This window comes from Hypanus sabinus, chromosome 18 (assembly GCF_030144855.1).
Source record: "Hypanus sabinus isolate sHypSab1 chromosome 18, sHypSab1.hap1, whole genome shotgun sequence".
Taxonomy (NCBI): domain Eukaryota; kingdom Metazoa; phylum Chordata; class Chondrichthyes; order Myliobatiformes; family Dasyatidae; genus Hypanus; species Hypanus sabinus.
Window position 1 is genome coordinate 77,910,455 of NC_082723.1, and position 23,402 is coordinate 77,933,856.

At 45.2% G+C, this 23,402-nt stretch overlaps 2 protein-coding genes across 4 annotated transcripts in view; one reads left to right on the forward strand and one right to left on the reverse strand.

Annotated features, from left to right (window-relative positions):
• On the reverse strand, nucleotides 1-5,466 carry LOC132377446 (zinc finger protein 229-like). Its single transcript, XM_059943727.1, has 2 exons — nucleotides 5,269-5,466; nucleotides 1-4,447 (listed from the first exon to the last, which is right to left on the reverse strand). The coding sequence occupies exon 2, from the start codon at nucleotides 4,351-4,353 to the stop codon at nucleotides 3,001-3,003; it is 1,353 nt and encodes a 450-aa protein (XP_059799710.1). The 5' UTR covers nucleotides 4,354-4,447; nucleotides 5,269-5,466; the 3' UTR covers nucleotides 1-3,000.
• The window catches only part of LOC132377447 (syncytin-B-like), a 23,249-nt gene continuing 5,106 nt past the window's right edge, over nucleotides 5,260-23,402 (forward strand). Inside the window, exons 1-2 of one of the 3 annotated variants that reach the window (XR_009506641.1) lie at nucleotides 5,260-5,327; nucleotides 11,017-11,193. The gene's annotated coding sequence lies outside the window, so the exon portion shown is untranslated. Of the gene's footprint in view, nucleotides 5,328-5,540; nucleotides 5,599-11,016; nucleotides 11,194-23,402 lie in introns of those variants that run through there. The other 2 variants (XR_009506642.1, XM_059943728.1) reach the window with 2 other exon arrangements.

Consider the following 23,402-nt stretch of genomic DNA (forward strand, 5'->3'; position numbering starts at 1 on the left):
CTCAAATTTATTATCTTTTTATCAGTGCTCAAATGCTTGTACAAATTTAATTAGCACTTTACCAGTTTGCACGTGGCTCTACCAGCATGCAACACACACATAATGCTGGAGGAACTCATTTGTGATTCCACTGGCATGTGTTTCTTTTTAACAAATCTGCTTTGAAAAATAGCAATGCAGCAGTACTCAATCCTGATTTCCATCCGACAATGAAAAAGCCAGACCTATTTTTTTCTTCTCAGTTTGCAATATAAAAGAAAGTTCTTGCACATTTTGTTGCACACTAAACATTTCCTCTTTGTCTTGGATTGTTCTGCGTTCTAAATTCTGCTGACCACAACAAATGACAGACTTTGGTGTTTAAATCCGAGGTTCTTTTAGAAGTCAGGAACAAGGCATAAAACTTGTTGCTACATATTTGTTTTATTCAAAGTTGATAGAACAGGAACAGAACGGTGACAGGGGTCTAAAACCAAGAAGAGAGAGAAACTAAAGATGGCACCCAGCATAAAAGAGCTACTTCTATACCCAAAGATGAGAACAAATCCATTCAATTCTATAGACAATAATAATCCATTAGAAAGAACTTAGCCAATACTGCATCAAAATCAACCAATGAGAAAACCCTTACTCACTTAATGAAGTATAAAGAAACTTCTAGAATTCTATTTTGCACAGCCACCAGAGGCATATGAAACTGCTATGCACACAAAGGCAACTTAAAATACAAGATAAAAATTGTTAAACTGCAAAGAAAATGAAAATGAAAATTACACCTTTAAGTCCAACAGACCTTTGGCACCTGTGCATTTGACAGTAAATTCTTAAGCTCACAGATTTCTTGGCAAGAACAGTGCCATTCAAAGGGTTTAGAAGCATTACCTACCTTCTGCGAAATAGTATCACTCAGTCAATATTTTTTATGACAACTTGGTGGGCAATTTAACACAGCAAGCTCCCATAGGCAATATGCTCAATGTCAACAGACTGTGTGTCAAACATCATAGTCAAACCAATACTTTTTTTCATCAATCAGCTTTCAAATGTTGCTACTCTGCCATTCCTTGCCACGCACCCTGCTAACCTGCTCATCAGCATCTGCTCCTACCGGTATCTCTGCCTAGAGCCCCAAACTCTCCCCTGAGCCAATCTGTCTCTGCTTTCTGATTCTATTCCACTGAACATCCAACTCATGGTTCTCCATTCTACTTTCAGACTTTCAAGGACAATGGTGTACTGTGACAACTGACCTGTGTGAGATACAGCTCTTCAATGAAAATGACACATAACAGTTGAAATGAGCAGGGAATAAGGAAGTGAACTACCAATGTCACTCTTCCTTGGCCCAGAGATTTCAGGACGCAGAACATGTTAAACATAAATTCAGTTGTCTTGCCTCTTCAGTCCGCAGAAAGTCATGCAGGAAATTAAAGGGAAATCTGTCCAGTCCCATTAAAGGTGAAAATCAGCAGATAAAACACATCCCAAGCCCAGTGACCAGGGTGCAGAACTGTGAAGGTTAAATATCCTGCGTGCACCCTATTGAAACCTTTTCCCCAGTGTGAACTTGATAGTGTGTCACAAGTTTGGATGAGTGAGTGAATCCCTTCCCACAGTCTGAGCAAGTGAATTATCTCTCCCCAGTGTGAACTCACTGATGAACCTTCAGTTTATAGGACTCAGTGAATGCCTTCCCACAGTCTGAGCCGGTGAACCATCTCTCCCGTGTGAATTCAGTAGTGTGCCAGAGGGTGGATGACTGGGTGAGTCCCTTCCCACAGTCTGAGCAGGTGAGTTGTTTCCCCTCAGTGTGAACTAACTTGTGTGCCATTAGGTGAAATCCCTTCCCATTCTGAGCAAATGAATGGCCTCTCCCCAGTGTGAATTAAACCATTAGATACAGTAGATTCTTGGCACCTGTGCACTCATTTCGCAGTAACAGCACATTCTGAAGCTCATGGTGTTTACAAGCATTGCGTTCCTTCTGCTTAATGGCACAAATCGAATCAATGATTTTATGAGAACTCAGTGGGCAGTTTAACACAACAAGCTCCCACAAGCAATATACTCAATATCAACAGGCATTTTGTGTTAACAGCCAAAGTCAATCTAATTTTTTTCTCTTGTCAATTAGCTTCTAAATGTTGTTACTCTGAAATTCGTTACTGTGCCCCTGCTGTTTCCCTGCTCATCATAAAGTTTTCCACATAACAGTCCCGAGTCCCAAACTCTTCCCCATGCTATCCCATCTCTGGTTTCTGACTCTGCTCCATTGAACATCCAATTGATGGTTTTCCACTCTGCTTTCAGACGTTAGAGGAGAGTTGTGTATTGTAACAATCCAGCTGAGTGACAGGCAGCCCTTTAGAAGCAGAAGGTTGAAAGGAGCAAGAAAAAGGTTTCTAGTAATTTCATTCTTCCTCAGCCCAGGGGTTGGAAGGATGAAGAAGATGACAGACACAAAGGTGGTCAGCTCCTCGTCAGCTCCTTCAGACCGCAGCAAGTCATGCAGAAAATTCAAGGAAAATCTCTTCACCCAGAGTGGCGAGTGTTTGGAATCCGTCATCACAGGGAGAGCGAGAGGTGAACAGCAGGGATGGATTTAATAGGACTTCTGTGAAACCAAAAGTTTGACAGGGACCAGCTGGGCTAAGTTGACTCCTCACAGTACACTGTGTGTATTGTAGATTTACTGAGTAACTGGGGCAGAGTTAATAGAACTGATTTATTAATCACAGATCCAGAATATTAAACTACAGTCCTATTATGGTGAACATCAGCAGAAGAAACACATCCCAAGCCCAGTGACCAGGGTGCAGAACTGGGTGTGATAAGCAGCAGCAATGATCGCAGAGTTCAACACCAACACTCGCTTTGAACTTGCCTCTGGATTCAGCAACTGTGAAGGTTAATTTTCCAGCGTGCAGCCTATTTAAACCTTTTCCCCTACTGTGAGCTCACTGATGGACCCTCAGTTGAGATGACCGAGAGAATCCCTATTTAATCCTTTTCCCCAGTGTGAACTTGGTAGTGTGTCAGAAGGTGAGATGATCGAGTGAATCCCTTCCCACATTTAGAGCAGGTGAATGGCCTTTCCCCAGTGTGAACACGCTGGTGTGTCTGTAGGCTGGATGACTGAGTGAATCTCTTCCCACATTCAGAGCAGGTAAACGGTCTCTCCCCAGTGTGAACTCGCTGATGTACCTTCAGTTGGGACGACAGAGTGAACCCTTTCCCACAGTCTGAGCAAGTGAATGGCCTCTCTCCAGTGTGAACTCGCTGGTGTGTCTGTAGGTTGGATGACTGAGTGAATCCCATCCCACATTCTGAGCAGGTGAACGGTCTCTCCCCAGTGTGAACTCGCTGGTGTACCTTCAGTTTAAATGACTGTGTGAATCTTTTCCCACAATCTGAGCACATATAAGGCCTCTCTCCAGTGTGAAATCGCTGGTGTATCTGTAGGTGGGATGACAGAGTGAATCGCATTCCACATTCAGAGCAGGTGAATGGCCTCTCCCCTGTGTGAATTCGTTGATGTACCTTCAGATGACATGACTGAGTGAATCCCTTCCCACAGTCTGAGCAGGTGAATGGCCTCTCCCCAGTGTGAACTCGCTGATGTACCTTCAGTTGAGATGACCGAGTGAATCCCTTCCCACAGTTTGTGCAGGTGAATGGCTTCTCCCCAGTGTGAACTGACTGGTGTGTCTGTAAGCTGGATGAGTGAGTGAATCCCTTCCCACAATCCGTGCAGGTGAATGGCCTCTCCCCAATGTTAACTGACTGGTGTGTCTGTAGGTGGGAAAACTGAGTGAATCCCTTTCCACAGTCTAAACAGGTAAATGGTTTCTCCCCATTGTGAACTGACTGATGTGCCAGTAGGTGAGATGATTGAGTGAATCCCTTCCCACATTCTAAGCAGGTGAACGGCCTCTCTCCAGTATGAATTCTCTGATGTACCCTCAGATGACATGACTGAGTGAATCCCTTCCCACAGTCTGAGCAAGTGAATGGCCTCTCTCCAGTGTGAACTCGCTGATGTACCTTCAGTTGGGATGACCGAGTGAATCCTTTCCCACAGTCTGAGCAGGTGAATGGCTTCTCCCCAGTGTGAACTGACTGGTGTGCCAGAAGGTGAGATGATTGAGTAAATCTCTTCCCACAGTCTGAGCAGGTGAACTGCCTCTCCCTAGAGTGAACTCGCTGATGTATGTTCAGATCAGATGACTGAGTGAATCCTTTCCCACAGTCTGAGCAGGTGAACGGGTTCTCTCCAGTGTGAATTTGTTGATGTACCTTCAGTTGATAAGACCGAGTGAATCCTTTTCCACAGTCTAAGCACGTGAACGCCATCTCCCCAGTATGAACTCACTGTGGGTCGGCTGAATGAGTGAATCTCTTGTGGTGTTTTGAGATCTCCGCACACAAATTATTTGTTGTTTCTAACCTGTAAAGAGATTTATAAAATACATTAATCAGTGAAGTTGGAGGAACAACTCCTCATCTAACTGGGCACAGATCAGGCTTCCGGACTGACCATGATACTCTTGTTTTTTCTGTCTATCAGAATGAGCCGTGTCCATGACATGGCTGTTGGTCTCTCTGCATTAGCATCATTTCAGGCTCCAGTTATGCCCACATTACTACAAAGTGCACATGGTATTACTTGGCTGATCCTGGAGACCTTCTAGTTACCCGGACACCCCCATCCCAGGTGATTGACAGGGTTAAAATCACCAATGGCAATGCCAATTCATATGAAGGGGAGTGCAGTAGTGTGGTATATTTGTGATGTAAAAGTTACAGGTCAATGTTGCCCAGGACAACAGTGTTTGATATCATTATGTACCCAGAGAGAATGGGACAAAACATGTTCTCACAGGTAGAAAGGTCCAAAACAAGAGGAGGTGGAACAAAGGTGATTTTTCTCAAGAACTAAAGCTGATGGAAGGATTTTGTTTTTTATTCATGCAGCACCACTGACATTTTCATTGACTGGAAGGTAGACTCTTCAGCCGAGATTAAATCGGAACTATAATTTTATTCGGAGTTCCTAATCCTTCGATTTAGATAGCTGGACCAGAAAGGGTCTAGGAAACCCATCTGCTCCCATTCCCTCCAGCAGTACTTCCAGACACACCTTACGGAATGGCAGGAAAATGGTGGGAGCCTCATCCATGGCTGTCTCTCTACCCAGAAACCCCCACGATGAGAGACCCGTCTAGCCTTCATAGCGATGCGCATGCGCCTCAGAAACGGCGCCAATACCTTCGCTCCTCAGCAGAAAGCTTCTCAGGGTCCGACACAGATCGTGGGGCCGAGTGAGGGTAAGAATTGAGACTCTTCCCGGATGCGGGACCACGGTCTGGCCAGGGCTCCACAGTAATTATCTCTCAGTCAGTGTGCGAACACCGATGCTGATGAAGCCCCCGCCCAAAATCCAAATCCTACTCGCTGCCGATTCTCCCGATCCTTTTGTCCAGTGAGCGCACGCGCAGTATTCACGCCTTAGGTCTGACCCTTACGCATGCGCTTTTCATCGTTAGGGCAGTCACCCGACGGGGAACGCTGAAGCGTGGTGGTATTTGGATAGACAAGGTACTTTAAAAAAAATGTCTGTAAGCAGTCAGCGATTCTGTGTAGAAATATCAGCAGCTATTTTAACACAACAAGCAATGTACTCTATCTTTTCCGTGTGTCAAAGTCCATCCCACTTACAAATGCAGATATTCTGCAGATGCTGAAAATATAGAACAACACACAAAGTGCTGGAGGAACTCGGCAGTTCAGGCGGCATCTAAGCAAATTAATAAATAGCACAGGCATAGTGAAGGTTCTGGGTCTGAAACATCCTCTCCATAGATGTTGCCTGACCTGCTAAGTTCCTCCAGCATTTTGCAGAATAAATATTTTTTTTTGGTCAGTCAATTAGTTTTCAAATGTTGCTGCTCTTTTATTTGTGGCCTCATTCTCCTGGTCTGATTTCTATAAGACCATAAGACATAGGAACGGAATTAGGCCATTTGGCCCAATGAATCTGCTCCACCATTTCATCATGGCAGATCCATTTTTCCTCTTAGCCCCGATCTCCTGCCTTCTCCCCATATCCTTTCATGCCCTGACAAATCAAGAATCTATCAACCTCTTCCTTAAGTATACGTTCAGAGTTGGCCTCCACAGTTGCCTGTGGCAACAATTTCCACAGACTCACCACTCTGGCTAAAGCAATTCCTTTGATCTCCATTCTAAAAGGATGTCCCTCTATTCTAAGGCTGAGTCGTCTGGTCTTAGCCTTTCCCACCATAGGAAACATCCTGTCCACATCCACTCCATCGAGGCCTTACGCCATTTGATAGGTTTCAATGAGGTCACCCCTCATTCTTCTGAATTCAGGCCCAGAGCCGTCAAACACTACTTCATATGACAAGCTGTTCAAACCTGGAATTATTTTCATGAATCTCATTAGAATCCTCTCCAGTTTCAGCACATCCTTTCCAAGATAAGGGGCCCAAAGCTTCTCACATTACTCCAAGTGAGGCTTCCCCAGTGTTTTATAGTCTTAACATGGCATCCTTTCATTTATGTTCTAGTCCTCTTGAAATGAATGCTAACATCACATTTGCCTTTCTCACTGCAGACTCAACCTGCAAATTAACCATTAGGGTATAATGCAAAAAAAGACTCCTAAGTCACATTGTGCACTCAATTTTTGAATTTTCTCTCCATTGAGAAAATAGTTTACCCCTTTATTTCTTCAACCAAAGGGCCTGACCCTACTCTTCCCGACCCTGTATTCATCTGCCATTCCTTTGCCTATTTTCCTGACCTGTGCAAGTCTTCTATAGTCTATCTACTTCCTCAAATTACCTATCTTCATATCATCTGCAAACTTTACAACAAATTCCATCATCCGAATCATTGATATATAATGTAAAAAGAAGTGGTACCAACACAGCCCTCTGTGGAACAGTGCTAGTCACCAACAGCCAATCAGAAAAGACTCCCTTTATTCCCACTTTGCCTCCTGACAATCAGCTACTGCTTTATCTGTGCTAGAATCTTTCCTGCAATATCCAGGGCTCTTAACTTGTTAAACAGCCTCATGTGCGGCACCTAGCCAAAGACCTTCTGAAAATCCAAGTACACAATATTAACCCATTTTCTTTTGTCTATCCTACTTGTTATTTCTTCAAATAATTCCATCAGGTATCATCTTCCTGAAAATAAACCATGCTGGCTGTAGCCTTTTTGTTATCCTGAAACCATTACCCTAACAATCAACTGCAACATCTTCCCAGCCACTGAGGTCAGATTAACTAGCCTATAATTTTCTTCCTTCTGCCTCTGCCCTTTCTTAAAGAGTGGAGTGACATTTGCAATTTTACTGTTCTCTAGCACCATGCCAGAATCTAGTGATTCTTGAAAGATCTTTACTAATTTCTAACAATCTCTTCAGCCACCTTTTTCAGAACACTAGGGCATACACACCTGGCACATGTGATTTACCTACCTTCCAACTTTTCAGTTTCCCAAGAACATTCTCCCTAGTAATGACCACTCCACACTCTTCTGGCCCCTGACACTCTCGAACTTCCACCGTAGTTCTAGTGTCTTTCACAGTGAAGATTGATAGAAAATACTTATTCAGTTCATCTGCCATTTCATTGTCCCCCATTATGACATCTCCAGTGATCCAAAATCCATTCTCACCCCTCTTTTACACTTTATGTATCAGAAGAAACTTTTGGTATCCTCTTAAATATTACGGGCTAGCTTACTTTCATATTCCATCTTTTCATTCTTAATTACATTTTTAGTTGTTTTCTTTAGCTGTTTTAATTCCACATCCCATTCCCATTCTGATATGTCTATCCATGGCCGCCTCTACTGTCAAGATGAAGCCACACTCAGGTTGGAGGAACAACACCTTATATTCCATCTGGGTAGCCTCCAACCTGATGGCATGAACATTGACTTCTCTAACTTCCATTAATGCTCCTCCTCCCCTTCTTACCCCCTCCATGATTTATTTAGTTCCCCTCCTTTCTTTCTCCCTAGGCTTCCCATCTCATGATCCTTTCCCTTCTCCAGCTCTGTATACCTTTTGCCAATCACCTTTCCAGCTCTTAGCTTCACCCCACCCTCTTTGGTCTTCTCCTATCACTTTGTATTTCCCCCTCCCCCTCCTACTTTCAAATCTCTTACTATCTTTCCTTTCAGTTAGTCCTGATGAAGGGTCTCAGCCTGAAATGTTGACAGTGCTTCTGCCTATAGAAGCTGCCTGGCCTGCTGCGTTCCACCAGCATTTTGTGTGTGTTGTTTAGTTGTTTTCTATTGGTTTTTTAAAAACTTCGTAATCCTGTACCTTTCCTCTACTGCACATCTTCCCAGCCACTGAGATCCTCTAATTTTTGCATTACTATATGCTCTCTCTTAGGCTTCTATGTTGGCTTTTACTTCTCTTGTTATCCACGGTTGTGTCATCTTGCATTTAGAATACCTTCCTCTTTGGGATACTTTCCAAATTGCTTCCAAAGTTCCAGCTATTGCTGCTCTGCTGTCATCCCTGTCAGTGTTCTTTTCCAATCAGTTTTGGCCAGCTTCTCTCTGAAGTCTCTGTAATTCCCTTTACTCCACTCTAATACTGATACATCTGACTTTAGCTTCTCCTCCTCAAATTTCATGGTGAATTTGATCATATTATGATCATCTGCCCTAAGGGTCCTTTGACCTTTAGTTCTCTAATCAATTCCTGATCTTTGCCTACTGAAGTTCTGGCTCAGTTATTCTTAATTATCCTAGATCTTGTGAGTTATACTGTTTTGTTCCTTTTGTTAATAAAATTTCTAGTTTTGTTTAAACCTTCCAAGTCCCTGTGTGATCCTGCTATTTGGTCTGAAGATGTAGTGTTACATTGTGTAAATCATGTAAATCTTTTATGCACTCTTTACAGATTTGTACCATCTTTCCCATAGCATCTAAAACTGAACACAATAACCCAAGCGTAGCCTCATCGCCGTCCTGTACAACCACACCTCTCAACCTTTATACTCAGTAACCTGACTGATGAACAGCAACCTGCCAACAACTTCTTCACCACTCTGTATACTTACTCCACTTTCAGAGTATTGTACTCCACTGTTGCTCCATTCCATAGTACTCCCCAGTGCCCTGCTGCTCAATGTACATTTCCTGAATGGAGCTGACTTTACACACTGAACCATACTAAAGTCCATCTACCATTCCTTGTCTTATTTACCCAGATGATCAAGGTCCTCTGTAAATTTTGATAACCTTCTTCGGTAGCCATGCTACAATTGGTTTCAGTGTACTTGTACCCCTTGGTCTCTGCTCCACAATTATGTGGGAGGGTCCAGGAAGCTGGAAAGATGAGGGGATGCTCTGGAATGGAACATGGAGGAATCATAGATGGAACAAGGAAGGGATTGTTGGCCCCTTATCCCAGGACTAATCTTCAAGTCACCCCTCCCTGCTCTTCTCTCCTTTCCCCTTCTCCCATCATCTCTCTTTTCTTCCTCCCCATTCCTCCTCACCACAGTGTAAATATTCCCAGACTCTGTCGTCTACTCACACCCCATTTCCCACATCCTATCCCTTGTATTTCCATTAGAGATCAAAGTTCAAAGGAAATTTATTATCAAAGTATGTAGATGTAGGCATATACTACTCAAATTCATTTTCTTGCTAACATCTACAACAGAAGAAAAAATTCAACAGAATCAATGAAAACCTACACACTGATAAACAACGAATATGCAAAAAAAGACAAACTCTGCAAATGCAATAATAATAATAATAATAATCATAGTAAAATATAACAAAGAAAATAAACACTTGCAAAATACCCATGTTAACATACTGTTTTGGCATGCTATCTTGGTCCAAAACTGATCTGGAAAATTTACAAAGTAAATTAAGAAATGAAATGACAAATTTTAGGAAACACTATGTGCAGTCGAACACCCTTAGATTAACACTACCTTGGACAGAAGGAGGAAGAGGAATAACAGACATTAAAAAAAATACAACTATCAGATAAAACATCTAAGGACATATTTTCCTCAATGAATATCGGAGTCATCACTCCAGGCAAGTATATGCATTTCCCATAAGAAGTACACATCACCAAACTTCAATGAAAGCACAACCTAGAAAAAATAAGAAATTATCACTATTGAAGAAAAAATTAACCATTGGAAGAGCACGACCCTCCATGGAACACTTCCCCATGATCTGAGCAGACTAGGTGTCAACAAGGAAGCATTGAACGTCAGGCTCAGATTTGGAAACCTCTTCCCAGAAACAGAAGGGTTCCTTGTGGCAATACAGAACCAGTTGGTTAACTAAAAAAATGTACAATACATAATAAAAGACCAACAAAATCAAGTTCAGCTCCAGTTTCAAGATATTCCATGAAAACCCTGTGGAGTTCCAGATGCTAGCAGCCGACTCGGGCTGGAATGATGAGACACTTCAGGAGGTATTCCGGCAAGCCTCGGTGACAAGATAAAGGACAAGTTGGCAGCTAGGGATGACACTAACAGCCTGGATTCAGTGATCTCTCTAGCCACCAAGCTGGACAACTGACTCCAAGAATGCCAGAGAGAGAGAACCAGTTGTCCTACTCCTTTGGCCACCCCACAGCATGCTTTACCATGCTTTACCAGCCCTAACCTCTCTCCTCCTGCCATTCCTAGAATAGCACCCAGCACGGCCATTTCCACCACCCTGGAAGAGGAACCAATGTAGTTGGGACAGAGCCATCTTTCTCCCACAGAGCAACTCCGGAGATTCAGAGCAGGGGATTGTCTTTATTGTGGTCAGTCTGGCCACTTTTGTGCTACCTGTTCCCTTCGGCCAAAAGGGAGGGCTCACCAGTAGAAAGGGGGACCCTGGTGAGTCAGATTGCATTCCCTTCTGTCCCCCAATCCCGGATGCAGATCCAAGCTACTGTAAACTACAACCAACAGTCCCTGTCCTTGTCTGCCTTGATAGACTCCGGTGCTGAGAGGTATCTGTTGGATGAAGACATAACTTCCCAGGCCAGAATCCCTCAGAAGTCGTTGAGTTCACCTTCTGGAAGCCTGGGCACTGGGCGGAAGACTTATGGCCTAAGTCACTCACCGTACACCACCACTGTCTTTGATCCTCTCTGGGAACCATCAAGAGCAGGTACAATTTAACTTAATTTCCTCTCCTCAAGCTCCAATAGTTCTTGGGTACCCCTGGTTAAGCCACCATAATCCTTACATTGATTGGTGAGTGCGATTTGTCAGTCCACTTGTCTACAGTCAGCCCTTTTCCCCTGCAAGAACCACCACAACCTCATCTGCCGTTGAACCTCCCAATTTGTCCAGGGTTCCAGCAGAGTACCACAACCTTGGACAAGTTTTTAGTAAACAATGTGCACTTTCCCTGCCTCCGCACCAACCATATGATTGTGCTATTGACCTTCTCCCTGGTGCTCCTCTACCCACCAGTTGGCTGTATAACTTGTCCTGGCCAGAGAGGGAAGCAATAGAGGGTTACATCAGTCAATCTCCTGCGGTGGGCATTATCCGACCCTCATTGTCCCTGGTGGGCGCAGGGTTCTTCTTTGTGGGGAAGAAGGATGGTTCTCTCCGTCCCTGCATCGACTACTGAGGCCTAAGTCATATAACCATAAAGAACAAGTACCCACTGCCTCTTATAAGTTCTGCGTTCAAACCACTTCACGGAGCCACCATCTTCTTGAAGTTGGACCTACGAAGCACCTACCATTTGGTCTGAATAAGGGAGGGGGACGAGTGGAAGACAGCATTTAATACCCCTTTAGGCCACTTCGAGTACTTGGTCATGCCTTTTGGCCTCACCAATGCCCCCACAGTTTTTCAAGCCTAGATTAATGGACAGGCACTATGTCCGTCAAGTCCTGCAGAGGCTGGGGGAGAATAAATTATTCATAAAGGTGGAGAAATGCGAATTCCACGTCCCCTCGGTCAGCTTCCTAGGTTACATCATCGAGAGTGGACAAGTGAGAGCCGATCCCGAGAAGATCCAGGCAGTGGGGGAGTAGCCCAAACCCACAGACCACAAGCAACTCCAATGGTTCCTGGGGTTGCGAACTTCTATCGCCGGTTCATCAGAAACTACAGTCAGGTGGCGGCTTCCCCTTACCCGACTTATCTCACCTGCCATACTTTTCCATTGCAACTCTGAGGTGGACTCAGCATTCGCCTCACTGAAGAGGCATTTCACATCTGCTTCTGCTCTGATTCAACCGGACTCCTCCTGTCAATTCACTGTGGACGTTGATACCTTCGACTCTGGGGTGGGAGCAGTACTGTCCCAACGTTCAGGCCCAGATCAGAAACTACATCCCTGTGCCTTCTTCTCTCGCCAACTGTCTCCCACTGAACGAAACTACGATGTGGGGAACCAGGAGCTACTAGGAGTCAAACCGGCATTGGAAGAATGGAGGCACTGGTTGGAGGGGGCGGAGCATCCACTCATCATCTGGACAGAACATAAGAACCTTGAATATATCCAGACCTCCAGACGCCTGAATTCCCGCCAGGCCCGTTGAGCATTGTTTTTTGGCCGGTCCAGGTTCACCCTCACCTATCATCCGGGGTCCAAGAACGAGAAGCCTGATGCTCTCTCCCGTCAATACGCTTCCGAAGAGGACCTTCCCAACCCCGAGACCATCCTTCCACCATCCTTTGTAGTGGCTGCACTCACCTGGGAGATCGAGTCCAGAGTCAAACTGGCCCAACAGACTCAACCTGACCCAGGCATCAGACTTCCCAATCGCCTCTTTGTACCCGATTCTGTTCAATCGCAGGTTCTCTAGTGGGGGCACACTTCTCGTTTCGCCTACTATCCTGGAATCAATCGGACCCTGACCATCCTGAAGAGACATTTCTGGTGGCCCTCCATGGACGCTGACACCCATTCCTATGTCTCTGCATGTTCCATCCGCGCCCATGGAAAAGCCTCTCATCTGCCACCTGCGGGATTCCTTCATCCCCTACCTGTCCCTGGTCATCCCTGTTCCCATATCGCTCTACATTTCATCACCGGTCTACCCCCTTCACATGGAAACATGGCCATACTCACTGTGGTGAACTGTTTCTCCAAGTCGGTACATTTTGTAGTCCTCCCTAAACTACTTTCCGCGCAGGAGACCGCAGACCTTCTCGTCACCCACGTTTTCCAACTTCACGGAATCCCTTCGGATATTGTCTCCGACCGGGGACCTCAATTCATTTTGCAAGTTTGGAGATCCTTTTGTTGAGCCCTTGGTGCCTCAGTTAACCTGTCGTCCGGGTTTCACCCACAGACGAATGGGCAAACAGAGCGGGTCAACCAAGAGTTGGAGGCAGTGTTACGTTGTATAACAGCCAACAAACTGTCTACCTGGAGCAACCATCTCGCATGGGTAGAGTACGCCCACAACTCTCTGGTCAGCATCGCTACCGGGAAATCTCCTTTTGAATGCTCTTGGGTATCAACCCCCGTTGTTTCCCGCCCAGGAAAAGGAGATTGCGGTGCCATCAGTCTAGGCCCATATACACAGGTGCCTAAAAATCTGGGAAGACACAAGCACGGCCCTGCTTCACTCAGCCAACCGTAACCTAAGAATTGCTGACTGCTACCATACCCCTGCTCCTGAGTATTGACCTGAGCAGATGGTGTGGCTCTCGTCTAGAGACATTCCTCTCAAGAACGAGCCCAAGAAGCTCACCACCCCCCCCCCCCCCCCACTTCCTGGGATCCTTCAAGACTGAGAGCATTATCAATCCCATGGCAATCCGGCTCAAACTACTTACATCTATGCAGATCCATCCTACATTTCACGTCTCCCAGTTAAAACCGGTTTCTGTCAGCCTCTTGTGCCCTCTGACCGATCCCCCTCCACCCACCCCCCGGATCATCGACAACCATCCGACATACACCGTCTGGCGATTATTGGATGCCCGCCATTGGGGCAGGGGTCTCCAGTACCTGGTCGACTGGGAGGGGTACGGCCCTGAAGAACGTTCCTGGATATCCTGTTCCTTCATCCTGGACCCTTCTCTCATCCGGGATTTCCATTGGGACCATCCAGACAAGCCTGGGGGGTCGCCGGGAGGCTCCCATTGAGGGAGGGATACTGTCATGGTTCCAGTTGACTGTACCCCTTTAACACTTCTTTCTCCCTGATTATGCCCTAATTTCAGTCATTAGATCTCCATTGCTCAATTACAGTACACCTGATTTTCATCAGAGACTGAAATAAATATGATGGCGTCACTATCACAGGTTGCCAGTTTGTTGGTCTATTCCCATGTGATAACTTCGTTTCTCAACTGCTTGGAACCATTTGTTCTAAGTTCAGCTCCAGTTTCAAGATATTCCATGAAAACCCTGTCTCCATTGTCAAGACTCCATATCAGAGCTCCGTGTCAAGATTCCTCCAGTTTGCTGTTCAACGTTCACGTCTGCGCCAGCATCCCCAACTCAATCTCTGTGTCCTGCACTTGGGTTTTTCTCAGTTCTGCAACAAAAAGAGGAAATTGAAAGTCTATGGAACATAAACAGGGTATACATAAATCCTAATGGCAATGTCAAATTCTGATGTCATCCCATAGTCACTGCACAATAGTATTAAACAACTCGAGCTACACAGCAATATCTATGTCAATCTCCAGAAAGCCAGAATACTAAACACCACTAGAACAGTCTGAAAGTTCCAGCAAGTGACTATAAATGTGTTTGTCTATGTCTGCACCTCAGGTTTCAACCTGAGGTTAAAAAAAATAGTAACAAAGCAAATGTATAATATTGAAAGGAAAGTGAGCCCATTGTGCCCAGTGTGAGTATTCACACTGGTTCAGGAGCTGATGGTTGAAAGGTAACAACTGTTGCTGAACCTGAACCTAAGGCTCCTGTGGCACCTAACCCAGCTGCATGAAAGATTAATGGGTGTATGTAGGGGTCCTCGATTATGGGTGCTTTCTTGTGGTAGCACACCTTGTAGATTTGCTCAATTGTGGAGAGGGGTTTCCTTCTGATGGACTGAGCTGTATCCACTACTTTATGTAGTAAATGTAGATGCAAAAGTACATTTGAGGTCTTGCCCATCTCTTTAAGATCTGGGCATGGTTCACCACAGTGATCTTCAAGAGAACTAATTTTGTCCCTTTCTGTCCTTTTGCTCTTAGTTTAGTTATAAAAGCTCTTGGGCTTTTCTTTCACCTTGTCAGCAGTATAACCCCCTGCTTCTTCTTATCAAGTGCTTCAATAACTGAGGATTCTCTAAACCTGTCTTGCCTTTTATTCTAGCAGTAACAAACTCTATACTCTTACAATTTCACATTTGAAGGCCTCTGAATTACCAAACACCACTTTGCCAGAAAATAACCAATCCTAATTCACAATATCCTTTCAGATGGCATCAGAGGTGGTCTTTCTCCAATTTAGAATCTCAATCTGAGGACCAGTCCTGTCATTCTCCATAATCATCTTGAACCAAGTGGAATAATAGTCATTAGATCCAATGTGTTCCCCTGCACAGACATCTGACTCCCGCCATTTCTTACAGGAAATCCAGTATAATGTTCATTCTGGCATGGCCCCCTATGTATTGATTAGGGAAAATTTCCTGAGCCTATTTGACAGACACTATCTCATTTAGGCCTTTTACCATATGGGAGTCACAGTAAATATGTGGGAAGTTAAAATCACTTATTAGCATAAATTTATTTTTACTTGCCTATCTATCTGTCCATCTATTTATTTATCTATTTGTATGTTTTTTTGATTACTTACTTTTCATTTTTTGCAACTATTTACAATCTCTCTACAGATTTGCTACTCTAAATCACACTGACTATTAGATGGTCTTTATATGCACCTATTTCAGTTGACAAACCCTGCAACCTGTCCTGTCTGAGCATTCCTTGTCATTTTTCCTCTCTAGTTATGCCACTGCTCTCCCTTTAATCTCTCCAGAACCCAGGAACGTTGAGCTGCTAGTCCTGCCCCTCCCATAACTAAGCCTCACTAACGGCTTCAATATCATAATTCCATGTGCTTTAAGTTTATCTGTCTTACATACAATGCTCCTTTCATTGGAATAGGTTCAACTCAGAACATTAATCTCACTACACTCAGCTTTCAGTTTCTTTTTTTGTGTGTAGGCTTAACATCTACTTTTTCCCACAGCCATTCCACTTGCTCACTTACCACTCTGGTACTCAACATCCCCTTCCCCACAACTCTTGTTTAAACAGAACAACAGTATCAAGCGTCCCGACAATTATATTTATCCCCCTCCATATCAGGCCAAACTGTCTTTTTTCTATAGGGACAGTTCCCAAAGTTTCAAAAATCTGACGCTGCCCCACTTAAACAGTCCTATTTTTGGCCTCACTGGCATATGGTACAGGTGGCAATCCTGAGATCTCCACACTGGAAGTCCCAGCCTTTACTTTAGTGCCTAATGTCCTAACATCTAACATAAAAAGAATTGGTCCCAACATACCCCCTGTAGAACACCACTAGTCACTGGCAGCCAGCCAGTAAAGGCTTCCTTTATTCCCACTCTTTGCCTCCTGTCAATCAGCCACTGTTTTATCCACGCTAGAATCTTTCCTATTATACCATGGGCTCCTAGCCTTCTGACAAAGGGCTTCTGAAAATCTAAGCACATAACATCAACTGATCAAACATAAGGAAATCTGCAGATGCTGGAAATTCAAACAACAACACACACAAAATGCTGGTGGAACACAGCAGGCCAGGCAGCGTCTATAGGAGAAGCACTGTCAACATTTTGGGCCGAGACCCTTTGTCAGGTCGACAGTGCTTCTCCTATAGATGCTGCCTGGCCTGCTGTGTTCCACCAGCATTTTGTGTGTGTTGTTGTTTGTAACATCAACTGATTCCCCTTTCTCTATTCTGCTTGTTATTTGCTCAAAGAATTCCAACAGATTTTTCAGGCAAGATTTTCCCTTGAGGAAATCATGCTGACTATGGCCTATTTTAACACGTGCCCTCAAGTACCCTGAGCCCTCATCCTTAATAATCAAATCCAACATTTTCTCAACCTCTGAGGTCAGACTAACTGTCTTTGCCTTCTTGAAGAGTGGAGTGACATTTGCAATTTTCCAGTCTTCGGGAACCATTCCAGAATCTAGTGATTCTTGAACTATCATTACTAATGCCTCCACGATCTCTTCAGCCACCTCTTTCAGACCTCTGTGGTGTACACCATCTGATCCAGGTAACTTACCTACCTTCAGACCATTCAGTTTTCCAAGAACCTCCTCTGTAGTTATGGTAACTTCACACATTTAATACCCCCTGACACCTGGAATTTCCACCATGCTGCTAGTGTCTTTCTGATGCAAAATACTTACTTTTATCCACTATTTTGTTGTCCCCCATTACTACCTGTGGTCTGCTATCCACTCTTGCCTCTCTTTTTGCACTTTATGTATCTGAAGAAACTTTTGGCATCCTGTTCTATATTATTGGCTAGCTTACTTTCATATTCCATTTTTCCTTCTTAATTTCTTTTTTGTTACTTTCTGTTGGTATTTGAAAATTTCCCAATCCTCTAACTTCTCACTAATTTTTACTCTATTGTATGCCCTTTCTTTGGCTTTCATGTTGACTTTGACTTCTCATGTTAGCCACAATTGTGCGGTTGTGTCATCTTTCCTTTAGAATGCTTTTTCCCCTTTGGAATGTATATATCCTGTGCCTTTCGAAATGTTTCCAAAAATTCCAGCCATTGCTGCTCTGCCATCAGTGTTATTTTCCAATCAATTCTGGCCAACTCCTCTCTCATGTCTCTGTAATTCCCTTTATTCTACTGTAACACTGATACATCTGACTCTAGCTTCTCCTTTTCTAATTTCAGAGTGAATTATATATGATCACTTGCCCCTAAGAGCTTTTTTACCTTATGCTCTCCAATCAATTCTGGTTTATTGCACAACACCCAATTGAGAATAACTGATCCTCCAGTGGGCTCAACCACAAGCTGTGCTAAAAAGACATCTTGTAGGCACACTAGGAATTCCCCCTCCTGTAATCCAGCAGCAACCCAATTTTCCCAATCAATTGAAGTCCAGTATGACTATTGTAACATTGCCCAGAGTCGACACAGTGTTGTAAGCTGAACTGCTCCTTGTTCTCCATTAATAAAGCATGGACCTTAGTCAATGCAAGTTGAGCTGGATGAAGGTAAAGAAGATGTGGTCCAGGTCACAGATGCAGTTTCTAATGGGACTGTATCTCCAATGAAGTGAACAAACACAAGGGGGATAATGACCACACTACCCACAAATTGACAGGCCAACACTAACCCTGCACTGACATAATAAATGATCTCCCTAAAAGCATGCCTTTCAAAGTTTGTAAATTAACAGCCAATGATAGGGCTCATGATTGAAAACAGGATCCTGGGTTGCCTTGAAAGGTTCTGGGTCTGTACTGGATGGAGTTCAGGAGGATGAGCGTCATCTTACTGAATCCTTCGTGATACTGAAAGGACTGCATAGAGAGGAAGTGCAGAGGATGTTTCTATTAGTGGAAGAGTACAGGATTGGAGGGCTCTACCTCAGATAAAGAATGCCCATTTAATTCCGCAATGAGTAAGAATTTATTCAGCCGAGAATGATGAATATATGCAATTCTTTTCTACAGTGGGCAGTGGTTTTAATTAATATGGTATATTTCAGACTAGATGGCGGGTTCTTACTTGTTAAAGGCGTTATGGGTTATGGAGTGAGGGCGGGAAAAAGGGTTGGTTATATCATTCATGATTGAATGGCGGAGCTGACTCAATTGTGTGTTGTTCCTCTTTACAAACGCCAGCCATTGGATGGACTGAGTAGGAGAACGCACAGCCTTCGTCAGAGAGTCAACACTCGCAGGATGTGTTTTTGAGGTGACTAAACCACATGACACTTCTGCATTCTCCTGGGGGATTCAGTGCAATCTCCTGTGATCTCCTGGGCCAATTGGTGTGGATGAGAGTGGGTAGGTAACTACAACCATTGCTGAGGGTGTACACGTTCTCCTGGGGGATTCGGTGTGGATGAGAGCGGATAGATAACTATGGCCATCGCTGGGGGTGTACGCTGCACCAATTTCTAACAGTGGAACAAGAACCTATGATCAGCTCCATTACTCCGCACGAAGGAAGATTAAAGTCTTGGAGGACGAGGGCAGTAAGCGAACAGGTGTTTGGTGCTGACTGCCGTTTGACCATTCTCTTCTCGCTGGTGCCAATGGGTGAAAGGTGCAGGAGTAAAGGGTCCCATGCCACCGAGTTCGGGAGCAGTTGCTGCCCTGCAGACATCGGGCAACTGAACAGGCTTAATAGAACATAGAATAGTATAGCATGTTACAGGCCCTTTGGCCTACAATGTTGTGCTGACCCTCAAACCCTGCCTCCCATATAACACCCCACCTTAAATTCCTCCATATACCTGTCTAGTAGTCTCTTAAATTTCACTAGTGTATCTGCCTCCACCACTGACTCAGGCAGTACATTCCATGCACCAACCACTCTCTAAGTGAAAAACCTTCCTCTAATATCTCCTTTGAACTTCCCTCCTCTTACCTTAAAGCCATGTCCTCTTGTACTGAGCAGTCTACTCTGTCTATTCCTCTTAATATCTTGTACACCTCTTATCATGTCTCCTCTCATCCTCCTTCTATGCAAAGAGTATAGCTCCCTTAATCTCTGATTTCCCATTCTCTCTAAACCAGGCAGCATCCTGGTAAATCTCCTCTGTACCCTTTCCAATGCTTCCACATCCTTCCTATAGTGAGGCGACCAGAACTGGACTCAGTACTCCAAGTGTGGCCTAACTAGAGTTTTATAGAGCTGCATCATTACATCGCATCTCTTAAACTCTATCCCTCGACTTATGAAAGCTAACACCCCATAAGCTTTCTTAACTACCCTATCTACCTGTGAGGCAACTTTCAGGGATCTGTGGACATGTACCCCCAGATCCCTCTGCTGCTCCACACTACCAAGTATCCTGCCATTTACTTTGTACTCTGCCTTGGAGTTTGTCCTTCCAAAGTGTACCACCTCACACTTCTCCGGGTTGAACTCCATCTGCCACTTCTCAGCCCACTTCTGCATCCTATCAATGTCTCTCTGCAATCTTTGACAATCCTCTACACTATCTACAACACCACCAACCTTTTGTGTCATCTGCAAACTTGCCAACCCACCCTTCTGCCCCCTCATCCAGGTCATTAATAAAAATCACAAAAAGTAGAGGTCCCAGAACAGATCCCGTGGGACATCACTAGTCACAACCCTCCAATCTGAATGTACTCACTCCACCATGACCCTCTGCCTTCTGCAGGCAAGCCAATTCTGAATCCACCTGACCAAACTTCCCTGGATCCCATGCCTTCTGACTTTCTGAATAAGCCTACCCTGTGGAACCTTGTCAAAAGCCTTACTAAAATCCATGTAGATCATATCCACTGCTCTACCCTCAACTATATGCCTGGTCACCTCCTCAAAGAACTCTATCAGGCTTGTTAGACACGATCTGCCTTTCACAAAGCCATGCTGGCTGTCCCTGATCAGACCATGATTCTCTAAATGCCCATAGATCCTATCTCTAAGAATCTTTTCCAACAGCTTTCCCACCACAGACGTGAAGCTGACTGGTCCATAATTACCTGGACTATCCCTACTACCTTTTTTGAACAAGGGGGCAACATTCGCCTCCCTCTAATCCTCCGGTACCATTCCCGTGGATAACGAGGACATAAAGATCCTAGCCAGAGGTTCAGCAATCTGTTCCCTTGCCTCATGGAGCAGCCTGGAGAATATTCCGTCAGGCTCCGGGGACTTATCTATCCTAATGTATTTTAACAACTCCAACACCTCCTCTCCCTGAATATCAACATGCTCCAGAAAATCAGCCTCACTCATATTGTCCTCACTGTCATCAAGTTCCCTCTCAGTGGTGAATACTGAAGAGAAGTATTCATTGAGGACCTCGCTCACTTCCACAGCCTCCAGGCACATCTTCCCACTTTTATCTCTAATTGGTCCTGTCATGACTCCTATCATCCTTTTGTTCTTCACATAATTGAAGAATGCCTTGGGGTTTTCTTTTACCCTACTCGCCAAGGCCTTCTCATGCCCCCTTCTTGCTCTTCTCAGCCCCTTCTTAAGCTCCTTTCTTGTTACCCTATATTCCTCAATAGACCCATCTGATCCTTGCTTCCTAAACCTCATGTATGCTGCCTTCTTCCACCTGACTAGATTTTCCACTTCACTTGTCACCCATGGTTCCTTCACCATACTATTCTTTATCTTCCTCACCAGGACAAATTTATCCCTAACATTCTGCAAGAGATCCTTAAACACCGACCACATGTGGATAGTACATTTCTCTGCAAAAACATCATCCCAGTTCACACCCGCAAGTTTGAGCCTTATAGCCTCATGATTTGCCCTTCCCGAATTAAAAATTTTCCTGTCCTCTCTGATTCTATCCTTTTCCATGATAATGCTAAAGGTCAGGGAGTGGTGGTCACTGTCCCCCAGATGCTGACCCACTGACAGATCTGTGACCTGACCCAGTTTGTTATCTAATATTAGTTCTAATATGGCATTCCCCCTAGTCGGCCTGTCAACATACTGTGACAGGAATCCATCCTGGACTTACTTAACAAACTCTGCCCCATCTAAACCCTTGGAACTAATCAAGTGCCAATCAATATTAGGAAAGTTAAAGTCACCCATGATAACAACCCTGTTATTTCTGCAACTTTCCAAAATCTGCCTCCCAATCGGCTCCTCAGTGTCTCTGCTGCTACCAGGGGGCCTAGAGAATACTCCCAGAAGAGTAACTGCTCCCTTCCTGTTCCTGACTTCCACCCCTACTGTCGCAAAAGAGGATCCTGCTACATTACCCGCTGTATCCAGAGTTACCAGCCACATGACAGATGCACTGCCACCTGGCTGGTCGGAGGACACACCACATGCCAATCAACATTTGGTCCCTCCCAACTAATCAATGCACACCTAAATTATCGGTCACCTTAGTTGGATTATCTCGCCCAGCCCCATGCGATAAAAGGTGAGACCTGTCCCTGGCTCGCTCTCTCTTACAGACCACCTCATTGGAGGTAAGTGCATTGATTTATGTTTGGGAAGGTCTATCGTTTGTCCTGGTAAGGGAGCCGCAGCTATCCAAGGTCAAGGGGGATAGCTGTTGGAGTGCTTTTCTCTTGTTCTTTGTTTGTGTAACCGTACCCTGTCCCCACACCGCTCCCTGTGTATTGTAGTTGCTTGTGTTGACCCGACTTCCCCTTGTAAATAAATTCCTTGTTATTAAAACTGTGTGTGTCCAGGCCTCTACTGTTGAGACTCAAAGAACATGTTCCATCACAACATTTGGTGCTGCGGAGCAGGGTCTCATAGGTTTTGGCTGGACACAAGCACAGGGGATAATGTTCTGGAATAAGGGCAAGAAAGCAAGTACAGGCTCCCAGGATATCCCTGGGTGGGCTGATGAAAGGGAGGGATTTGAGAGTCTGGCCAGCATGCTGGCAGACCACAGAAAACCAGTGACTGGTCTGAGCAGTTAGAGCCCCGTGGAGAGAAGCTGGGCCATCATGTGGTCTCCCTCCTGAAGGAATCAGGGTTCCCCAAAGCCAAGGGGAGTCAAAGGGGGTGTCCTCTGGTTGTTTGCGTCCCTGCTGAGACGCCAGGTTAGAATTACTGATCACCTGCAGCACTTGTGTGGTCGGAAGGACAGGGAAATTGAAGACCTCAGTCAGTGTTGTTGCACACTGAAGGAAGCAGCACAGGCTGCCCAGGCCCGAGCCAATGACCTTGAAGTTCGGGGAACTGAACTTGCCTGTCGCCTCAGAAAACTTCAGCAGGCCAGGGCAGCCCGTCGGTCTGGCTGGCAGCCGCACCCATTAAAGATTCGAGCCTCAGTCCAGCGTGGCGACAAGCTGGACGCATGGCTGGGGGATGGGGACATCTGGCTGGATAGTGACGACGAGGGGGTGCCCGAGGAACCAAGGTCCCACAACCACCCTTCCCCCTTCTCACCTGAGCTCCAACATGCCCGGCCCGTCACCACGCGGTCCCAGGTTCACCGCAGGGAGGAAGGGAACGAGGGGGAGACGGCCGGACCTTCCCCTAGTCACTCCGAGACCACGGAGACACGGGACTTTCCCCCCAAGGAGCTGACCCAGTTGGCGGATCGGTACCGCCAACGACCAGGCGAGAACCTCGCGGCCTGGCTGCTCCGACTGTGGGACGAGGGGTCCCCAACCTCAGCCTCTCCCATCAGGAGGCAAGCGCCCTGGGAAGCCTCTCTGACCGGCAGAGCATAAACAATGCGTCG